The following is a 10,935-nucleotide window of genomic DNA, read 5'->3' as shown; positions in this document are numbered from 1 at the left end:
AAGCCCACGCTGTGCTCTACTGACCCACAATGCACCAGGGCTTTATAAAAACCCACGACAAAGACCCCTGGATGGTTATTGAGAGGTTAAAAGCTTTTGGTAACCTGCTTCTGTGACTTTTGTTTTCTCTGCATTTGTTCCAAGGAGCTAATTTGAGAGACGGTCTTGTTGGAGAGTGAAAGACAACCGCATATCCTCCGCTATGTCATCACTGACGTCTTCCAGCCGCAGATCCTCCTCGTCCTACCACTCCTCGTCCCGTTACAGCACCTCCAGCTCCTACCGGTCGGAGGGCTCCCTGGGGGGATCGTCCGACACCCTGGATCCTCTCTTTGAGCCGTTTCTAGACTCTGCTGAACATTCGAGTCTGTTTGCTGAAGAGGGCCCCGGGGGTCCCAGCTGTTTGGCCCCCTTCAGCAGGCACAGCAGATCCTCGTATGGACACACTGGTAAGGAGTTTTCACTGTACATTTACCACAAACAAATCTTAACATCTGAAACAGTCTATTATATTTCAGAAGGGATTAGATATAATGAAAGGACAACTGTTGTATCCATATAGAGACATTTTATTACTTGTATGCTAATGTTAGCTCCTTGAACTGTTGATAAACAACCACCAACTGAACTCTTTAGTGTTTACAGGTGACTTGTTTTTACAAGAACTCTGCAAAATGGTCTCCAGCATTAATTTGATGTGCACATACACAGCATTGAGCTACTGAGGCTAACGCTGCATGTCCCCTTGATGATTCATGCAGATTATGTGTTTTTGTAATGCAAGTTAGCAGTCCTGACATTATCAGTTTGCATACTTGTTTATATATTCACAGTATATTTTTTACTTTTGGTGCAACAAGAGAAAGGGCTGTAAGGATAAAGATAGACTTTATTGATCCTCCATTGGGGGAAATTCCTTTGTTACATCAACTGAAGGTAAAAGGCAAGGGTATAACAAGATGTAAATGATAGATTAAAAAATGCAAGAAGAAATGACATTAATAAAATACAATAATAATGATAATATATATGCTATGTACACCTATAACTTAACACTAGATGGTCAGGCTGTGCACAGAAAATGAAATGCAGTTGAAAAACACACAAATGATTGTGGATATAATTGTAGTGAAATGCTGTCGAATAGAAACTGTCACGAATCAGTGTTAACAAAAAGGTGGAGGACCCAGATGCAGACTTAGAAAAGAGTTTAATTAACTGAGGCAAAATGCAAAAACAAAATCTAAACTCCAACAAAAGACAAAAAAGGAAACCCAAAAGGCAGAGCAAAAACTTCAAACAAATCACAGTAACTGATAATCCAAGGGAAAAAACAACAGTAACACGAGGAGCCACGAGCAAACTAGGAGCAGGTACCATGAGGGTACACATACGTTGGTTTCATAAAGACAAAGACAATGAACCAGCACTGAGACAGGGGAGCACAAAGACTACATAAACTACGAGGCAAGGCTAATCAGACACAGGTGAGACAATCAAGGGGCACATAATCAAACAGGCGGGAAACACACAAAGGCAGGAAGTGGATCAACACGACAGACAAGGTGACAAAGTAAAACAGGAAATGATCTAACCAATGAGACACAAATGAAATACATAACTAAACAAGACTGAATAGTGATCAGAACATGGAAAACACTAAACAGAAAACTAAACAATAAGAATACATGACAACAAGAGACAAAGTGACCAAGTGAAACAGTGAGAAAAACACTGCAAAGAAGCTGGTGGATGAGTAACAGAGAAGTATTGTGATCAGACATTGATGCTGCTGTTAAAGAGTCTGACTGCAGATGGGAGGAATGACCTGCGGTAGCGCTCCTTCTTCTTGCAGGGTGTGTGTCTCAGTCTGCTGCTGGAGGAGCTGCTGAAGGCCCCCAGCTCAAGGGTGAGAGGGGTTGTCCATGATAGATGTCAGCTCCTCTCTGGAGTCCAGAGGACAGTCCAGGACAGAACCGTCCCTCCTGACCAGTCTGTTCATGATGAAGACATGCTGGGCAAATGTACCTCGGTAAAACTTGTCTGGGGTTGCTGGATTGCAAACTTTCCCAAAAATTCAATTAAGCTGACAACAGAGAACAGCTAAAGATAGCATAAGCTCTGATCCAGAATGTCTTTCCACACAGAAAATACCACATGGCTGATTTTTTGGGGATTTTGTCTTTATTTATTGGACAGCTGAAGAGAGACAGGAAGTGTTGGGAGGAGAGAGAGTGGGGGTAGACGTGCACCAACTGATCGGCAGACCAGGAGTCAAACCTGCGATCAGTGCTTCGCTCTACCCACTGAGCTAAACCCGCGCCCCAAACATTGATTTTTTAACATATACAGCTTATATTGAAGCAGACTAACACACTCTCCATACACATGTGTTCTGTTTTAGTTTTGGTTAAAACCTTTAAAATGCAGGGTAAGAGCCCCGTTATTCACACTTTGACACGTGAGTATATCCCAAGTTTGACAGGCCTTCAGTGCCTAATTACTGCTCTAAACTCTGATAGAACAATAAATGTGCTGTTGTTCAAAACGTCAACTCTCCCCTGGAAAAAGCCTCTGTCAGTCAAAGCTGAAGTTCTCTGTAATCAATAGAAGCAATAATATTTGATATTGGCGCCATGGCTGTGGAGAAGGTTGTACAAACAGCTCGTGGTTTCGCCCATTCTACATTCCTACAACCCCCAGCACGCATTGCGCCCCTCCCTCTGAAAGGAACGGCCCAGCGATAGACGCTGGAGTGAAATACTACCGTTTTCGCTGCAGGCAACGGCTCAGAGCGGTACAGAATCTGAAATACGTTGAGAATATACCGGTGGATCGTCTAAAAAATCTTCAGGTCTGCAGTCTACAATTTAAACCTGACGATTTTGAACGAGACATGACATCGGAGGCGGGCGTCCTAGACTGAGGAAGTGTAGTTTAGCGAGCTCCCTGGCCTCCGCCAGGTGGCGCGTTTTACGTAGTCTGGTGGAGGTTTTCCAGGGCCATAATGGCATTAGCTCCCCATAATAGCATGCTAGGACTGAGGTTGAAGATTGGCGAATTGGCTCTTTAAATCTAGATTAATAAGTGATTTTTTTGTTTATTATACGGCAGAAATGTTACACGTGTAAAACTGACTCATCCTCTCATCATGCAACAGCTTTTCTGGAGCGTGGAGCCTTTTTCACTCATTTCCTGCAGCAGCAGGACAGAAGCATTAGTTTCTCACATTACAGTGGTGGGTTGATTGAAAGAAAAAACGCCACAGAGAAGAAAAAGACCTGCGGCTCAGAGAAAGTAATGAGCCGGAGTCGCAGCAGCTTCTGTGCTCTGTGAGAAAAAGAGCCGGTTTGTCTCCAGACGTCATCTACGGGGGCCGCATAAAGAACAGAACCAAAGGTGGAGAAAGTGAAGTGCTAATATAAAACACAAGAGCTTCTAAAGACTTATTATGAAGAGTTAATACAGTTCTGCTGCAGCACTGAGCAGCAACAACCACAATAAAACAGGTTTATGACCGATGTGACTCTGCAGGACGATTAAAGTGTGATCAATAATTGGGGTTTAATTAGATTTCACTGACTCACGTGGAATATTTCAGCACCCACATGTCGAATGAAATAAAGAAGATCACGTTCGACGCCCAGAGTGAGTCTCTTCTTTTCATTTCCAGACAGGCAGTAAACTGAATTTACAGCCAAAACAGAAGCTGGAGTCTCTTATTGCTCTTAAATATGTTTGTGTTCTACTCTGAACATAAAGCGCAGAAACACCCACAATAACAGAGTTATAAAGCAAGAATATAAAGGCCCTAAGCGTCCAGTAATTATGGTAAATGAGTAAAACCACATTATGTGCTGCATAAATCTCTGAAAATATGTATAAATGGACCAAAGATTTGGGAGATGATACCTTTTATTGAATCACACGGGATTTTATTTTACAATGTTCTTTTTCAAATGTTTTTTATGGTATTTTTTATTATGAACTCGAGTCAACACCCCCTTATCGTTTAGCAAATAAATGTCTCTGGCTGCAACCAGTAACCACTTAGCTCAGAATAAACCTGCTGTCGTAAATGTGTGTGTGACATTTTAAATTCTGTGGTTATGAAACTTTCATGTTGGTTCTCTCTCTAAACGATATAGCAAAGAGTACAGTCTAGACCAATGACTGTATATATAGATGGACGACGCGTCTCCAGCTGCTCTCATTGTACGAAGGTGATGCCAAAATAGCCCCTGTGATAGGCACTGCCATCTTGCGATGGTGACGTCATTTGGAGCCAGAGTCACACATTTAACTTACTGAAAAAACAACAAGGATCCTGCACTTCGGCGTGTTTAACAGCAGAACAGCTTCTCTGTGTTGGTCTGAGGTTAACGATCACAGATATGGAAACTTCAATGACTGTAGTGATTGTTTTAGTTACGTCTCCTCTCGCCGTTCCTCCTCTACTCTGCTAATCCGGAACAGATCGGCTGCAGGAGCCCGATTTGTCAACAGAGCTGCCAATCATCTTTTTACAGCATCTTTCTTCTGATTGGCCAGCTCTCCGAAGCCTTCTGAGGCTGCACTTTGTGACGTCACAAAGTGCAGTGTGTAGTAATATGCCCTCTTTAAGTAAAATGAATAAATGAAAAAGATAAATTACAATTGAGCTAAATAATAGTAATAATAATAATAATAATACAAATTCAGAAATCTCTAACTCATGTAGAGTTATGCTGTGATTCAAATGCATTGCTTTATATACATTTCATTAGGCTTATTAACACTCCCATACTATAATTTTTACTACAATTGTTTTCCATGTATATATACAGCTCCTGAAAAAATTTACAGAGCGCTCAAGATGTTCCTTTAATCAGCATCTCTCTCTACACATCATAAGCAGAAAAAAACATATTTTTTCAGGAACTGTATATAGAAGTAAGAAAAAAACATACTTCTGTATGTTCTCCTTTAATTGTTAATCCCACCATCTTACCCTCCTGTGTTGTTTCCCAGCAGCTCCTGCAGGCGGCGCTGTGACGGCCCGGCAGAGCAGCACAGGCAGCGGCGGCGTTGTGCGTTGCCTGGGAGACAGCTACTACATGTCAGCTGACGTCAGCCAGTTCGAGCCGCACGACGTGGTGGTGATGGCCTTCAACCACCACGTCGTCATTCACGCCCAGAAGGTGTGTGTGTGTGTGTGTTAGTGTGCTTCTGATGGTGTGAGCAGGTACTATGTGTGGAGCATGTGTGAACACAACACATGAGGTTAGATAAACTTACTCGTGTGTGTCTTTTGAATTGATCTGCAGCGTCAACGATCTTTAAATTTGATCATTTTCATGTCGAACGAATCCACATAATCAGAGTAAAGCCTCAGATTTATTCAGACCAGCAAGTTACTCACAAACCGAATCTGCTTTAAGCCGTTATAACGACACTGCTGCTGATAACACAAATGCAACATAACCTCCTACCAGAGATACAGTTGATTCATAATAACTTAGTTTGTCAACAAAAATGAAGACTTTGGTTGATCAAGTCCATAAAAATATTCAAAATATTCTTTGTTTCCAGCTTCTCTAATGGTAGGGTTAGGGGTCAGAGGTCATTCAGATCTGAGAGCTAAATGCACAATAAACATGGACATTGAAAAGATGCCCCATGACTGCCCCACAACACCTGTGTTACTGGAGGATCCCTCTAGAGGGCACACCAGAGAGCTCAGGCTGTATATAACTACCGAATGTGCGGGATGTAAGTGACAGACATGGCGACACTCGAGGAGATTACTGTTATGTTCATTCTGAGATCACGCCGTCTGCACACGTCTCTCCAACGTGTTCCTCCGTGCACGGACGTGTACGGACTTGTTTCCATGTAGTTTTGCAGGTTTCCACGCCGACTTCTAAAACAGAACTTATCTGTCTCCAGCTGTTTTGACAGGCATGTTTGTCTCTGTGCAGAGGCAACGACACATCCTACAGGTGTGGGTAATTGCAGACTTGGACTATCAGCTTGTCATCAGATCTTTCTGACGTGTGTTGACATCACATCCTCTCTGCCTCTACATTTCCCCTACTGTTCATGTTCACGCTGCATCTCACGTCCGAGTAGCGTTGAGGATGTGCACAGCCGACGCTCCAAACAGACGCAGGGAACGCAAAGTTAAAAGTCAGCCTGCCAGAGTTGGTGTCTTCAAATGTCTAAGGGTTACTATCACCTAACTTTAAATTTATAAAACCATGACACTTAGAAGCTGTTGGTTCTAGCTGTTGCACCATCGCCACGCCTCCTCTGAAGCTTTAAATAACACGTTTTTGCTCAAACCTTTTGATGATTAGACACACTGTAGGCCTACTTTGAGCTAACCTGATGAGACTACATCGTCTTGCATGTCTTACTCCTTCTCGTTATCCTGTATAATCATTTTTGTTGCAGCATTATGCAAAAATTAAAATGTGTTTTTATCAGTAGCATAAACTGAAATGCAAATAAAAATAGATTCAAAGATGTATCACCAATGATATGCATGTAAATATAAATGTATCCAAGACCCAGGTAATGGTACTGTCATGCAGCTGCTGTGTGAAGGTACTGGCACCTTATTTGGCCTGAATTGGCACTGCTGTCAGTTAAACTCAAGACAAGCTGCCTGCTGCCGGTCTTGCTTCCTTCTCCCTCTCTCTCTCCTCATCACATTTTGACATTAATCATGTTTAAAAGGTGAGAGAGGAGAGGAAGACACAGAATGGAGAGACTCTGAAGCAGAGCAGGAAGATCATATTAACTCTGGTCAGCACACAAATTGGCTAAAAATCAGCAGCCATTCAGCTCGCCTTCAAGGCCTTTAACAGCAAATCGTCTTCAGAGGGAACTAGTCGGTGTTCATCTCCTCTCTCGCCCTCATCTTCTCTCTCTCTCCACCAGCTAAGCAGCGCTGACCTCTCACATCTCCGCCTTTCACTGGTTCTCACCCTCTTTTCTCGCCCTAGCACCTCTCCCGGCCCTGTTGCTCTTCTCACTTTCTCTCCCTGTCCTCCAGGGTTGGATGACCTTTCTTATCACCCCACCTCTCCTTTCCAGTAGCTTTTCCTTCCTCCTTAAATCACCCCCTCCGTCCTCAGCTCCTAACTTTGTGTCTCCCTCTTTCAGATCCTAGATGACGGAAGCGTCAGTGACACGTTCACCCATAAGTCCCTCTTGCCGGAGGATATGGACCCCCTGTCAGTCAGTGGGAACATAAATCCTGATGGTACTCTAGTGGTGAGTGTCCGCCGGACCACAGCGGAGCCCCCTGGTGTCCCCAGCTACCGCAGTGAAGCTCACTTTTGACCTCTGACCTCGCTGTGTTTCACTGTATTCCACCTCCTGTTGTTTAGAATGTATATAAGACTGTAATGTGTTCTTGTCAGGTGTCAAACTTTTGCATCTCAAAGTGTGTGAAAATCTGCTAACTATTAAATCTACAACCAACAGATACCTGCCAGACTGCTTTGACATTTAGTATCAAAATTCGTGATCCCCAGACGATGACTCCTAATAACCACGGTGACCCCTTGACCTTTTGTCAAGCACCTCTGTCCTGTTAAAGTTTTCCACTTATCAACATTTTTTAAACGAGGTGGGGGAGACTGGGGACGGTTGCGACACTTATTGCCTGTCTCTCAGGTACTCAGAGAAGACTGGGATGAGACCAATTAAAATTTAAATGATATATTTAAGTCACAACTGTTACTAATGACCTATATCATTTACAGTTAATTACACACGCCGTGTTGTTTGGAATATTTACTCAAATGGAGGAAGGCTGATTCTGATCAGGGACGGTTGCAGCGGTCGCAATTTTCACACACTAACCCCGCTAGTTTCTCAATATATTTCTCCTTTTATTTATATTTCAAGTTTATTTTTTGGCCTTTTTGCCTTTATTCAATAGGACACTGAGTAGAGTCGTAAATGTGGGAAGAGAGAGAGGGGATGGCATGAGGCCGGGGGTTGAGAGTCAGATCCAGCCTGGGGCTGTGTACTGATTGATGTAGTATGCGTTGTTTAACAATAATCCTAATGACAATTATTTAAACAATAATTTAAATTTTAAATTTGAATTAATTTGTTGAAGGCTGCACGCTGGTGCAGTGGTTAGCGCTGTTGCCTCACAGCTGTCTCTATGTGTCAGCCCTGTGATTGACAGGTGATCAGTCCAGGTGTAACCCCGCCTCTCGCCCAAAGACAGCTGGGATAGACTCTAGCCCTCCCCCCTCCGCGACCCTGAACAGGATACCACCTTCCTGATGGGGGAAGGATCTAACTGGGCATGTGCAGTGAGTGTGTTCACTCTAGCTTGGGTCTGATTGGAGGAATAAGACTTGTTGCATGTGATCAGGTAACTTGACAATCAATCAAAATAAGACTTCAGTAAATCTTTGCGTCCAGCCATCACTTAGTCTGGCACAAAAAACGCAGTAACCTTTAATTTACTATAAAGACGTAAAAGTGTTATTGATCGTTTGCAGCTCTTGGCAGGAGGACAAAGAAGTGTTAAACTTGTTCTTTATGCTCGTTAGGTCACGCTGTTATGGCGGATGGAAGGTGAAATAAAATTAGGTAACTTTTGTGAGCATTTGCTTTGACATTTTATATGTAGAATATTGAAAGTGTCAGAGAACGCAGTAAATGTATACGTTTGTATTTCAGTTGTATGTTAAAAACTCTTTGGTTGTTTTATAGATAAGCAATAAGTGTGCAAAGTTCATAAAAATGAATAAAATACAAAAAGATCTTTTAATAATTGTGTTGGTTTAAGTACTTTTTCTGAGCGAGTGCAGAGCAGAGGTCTAAAAGTCAAACAGGGTTGTGTTTGGAAAAACACTTTGACCTAAAACAGCTTCAACTTTTTGGAACTTTGTGTTTTACTTCATGAATAAGCAGTTAGATATTAAGGTAGCAGCAAGGGCTCTAAGAAGAACCAAACACTTATCCCCTTATTACAATCAAGATAATTGGACTGACGTGAGGTCAAATGAAATCTCATGCCTGTCAGCGCTCATCTCTTGTACCTGCGTCTGCACACACACACATCTTTGAGGTATTAAACTTCTGGTGTCCCAATGTTCTCCGGCCACATCCCAGGTCTCTGACTCTTACACACATTTATATTTGGAAGGAGTACAAATGACATATAAAGCCGGAGATATACTTTCTTTTAACTACACGTTTGCGTATGTACGATGGCTTCCCTGCGTCTGTTTGGCACATCAGCCGTGCACATCCTCAAAAATTAATGCTACGCATATGCAAGATGCAATATGCACATGACCGGTAGGGGCAGTGTAGCGGCAGAGGGGATGTGACAGGGTCAACGCAGCAGATGAGACAACAATGGCAGAAAGTTTTGAAGATAAGCTGATAGACCAAGTCCGCAAATCTCTGCATCAGTACGATGCTACTGCACAGCTGGAGACAGATAAGTTCTGTTTCAGAAGTCAACTCGGAAACCTGCAAAACTAAAGCACAAAAGCTGTCGCTGTAACCTCTTCAAGTGTCAAATGTCCGTTGTTTACATCCCACGGATTCGGTAGTTGCATGCGGCCTGAGCTCTCTGTTGTGCCCCCGAGCAGTATCCTCCAGTAACAATTGTAGTGCATAGACAGACGGTTGTTTACGTGAACACAAGGTTCAAAAGCAAGTATATCTCTGGCTTAAGAGGACAATAATAGCAGTGCTGTATGGCATGTACATCAGGACTTACTTAAACGAAGGTAAATATTCCTAAGGGCAGAAACAACATTTTTTTGTTTTTGCAACTTGAGAGCAACATATCGTAAGTCCTCTCTGCAGTTCTGTTCTTGTCCTGCTTCTTTATCACTTTGTAATGGAAAAGGCAAACAAAAGGGAGTGACGCCTGCGAGCTGGTTCAGTCAGGCAACTCGAGCTGCGCTGATTTCATTCCCCACAATCACCTGACAAACACTTCCTCCCGATTTGGCGCTCTATTTAATCTGCAAGTCTTTCCCTCTGCTCTGTCGCTGCCTCCGCTGCCCTGCACCAGAACTGCACTTATACTTTCAGCCCCAGCATCCACCTGCATCATTCCTCAAATGTCTCATGTAAAATAAATCTGTGAGCAGTGATGGAGCGTAGACAGCGGCAGTCTCATGCTGATCGCAGCCCTTTAAAAACACATACTGTCATGAAGAATAAAGATAAATACATTTTGCACAAATCCCACAGCCTGCCTTCGATTGTTTCTTGAGAAGCATCTTGCATTTCTGTCACACACTTTAATCACACAATGGCCCTTCATCACGCAAGATGGAATATGCGCTCAGTATGTCTTTATTGACATCATTCTCTCCTTGTTTGGAGGTGTGGCATTGATGAAGATGCACGCACACACACACACAGGCTGAGAACAACGCGTGTGTCTCCAGAGGCCTGTCTGCACCTCTTACCAGCCATTACATCAATCTGTCTCCCAGCGAGACGAGCACTTCCTACTCTGTCGCAGTCACTGAGAGGCAGGGAGACTTTCTGAGTGACGCCTTTATTTAGCATTCATCAGAGCGAGGGCGGCGTCAGCACGCGCAGATGGCGCTCTGCTCTACGCCGCTCATGTGTTTCTAACCTCATTCATCGCAATGCAGACGAGCCGCTGCAGCTGGGCCTGCTCCAACTCACTCTTGACTTCTCTGTATCCGTCTGAAAGAACTCGCACACACATGTTGATAACCCGGTTGTGTAACAGGATACTGAGGTGTTAGTGTCACACCACTACAGCTATTAACTGGCAGTGAGATTAGAGTGGATTAGAGATTACATGGGAGTTACGAACCACAATAGAACCTTAAAAAAAGTGCTAAACAATCTCCACAAACACACACAGGCAGGCACAGCTCACTCAGTCTCTCTGGAGTCCCACCTGACACTCACAGAGGGACG

At 43.3% G+C, this 10,935-nt stretch overlaps 1 protein-coding gene across 1 annotated transcript; it reads left to right on the top strand.

The window, feature by feature from the left end:
• The first annotated feature begins 202 nt into the window (after positions 1 to 202).
• Positions 203 to 7,329, top strand: LOC138604546 (heat shock protein beta-7-like). Its single transcript, XM_069676475.1, has 3 exons — positions 203 to 449; positions 5,014 to 5,180; positions 7,150 to 7,329. The coding sequence occupies exons 1-3, from the start codon at positions 203 to 205 to the stop codon at positions 7,327 to 7,329; spliced, it is 594 nt and encodes a 197-aa protein (XP_069532576.1).
• The last annotated feature ends 3,606 nt before the right edge of the window (positions 7,330 to 10,935 follow it).

The sequence above is a fragment of the Semicossyphus pulcher genome, unplaced genomic scaffold, assembly GCF_022749685.1.
Source record: "Semicossyphus pulcher isolate SPU_LCO1_2020_fin unplaced genomic scaffold, fSemPul1.0.p SCAF_26, whole genome shotgun sequence".
In the NCBI taxonomy this organism is placed as follows: domain Eukaryota; kingdom Metazoa; phylum Chordata; class Actinopteri; order Labriformes; family Labridae; genus Semicossyphus; species Semicossyphus pulcher.
The sequence above is the reverse complement of the archived record's forward strand: the minus strand, read 5'-3'. Positions and strand labels throughout refer to the sequence as shown.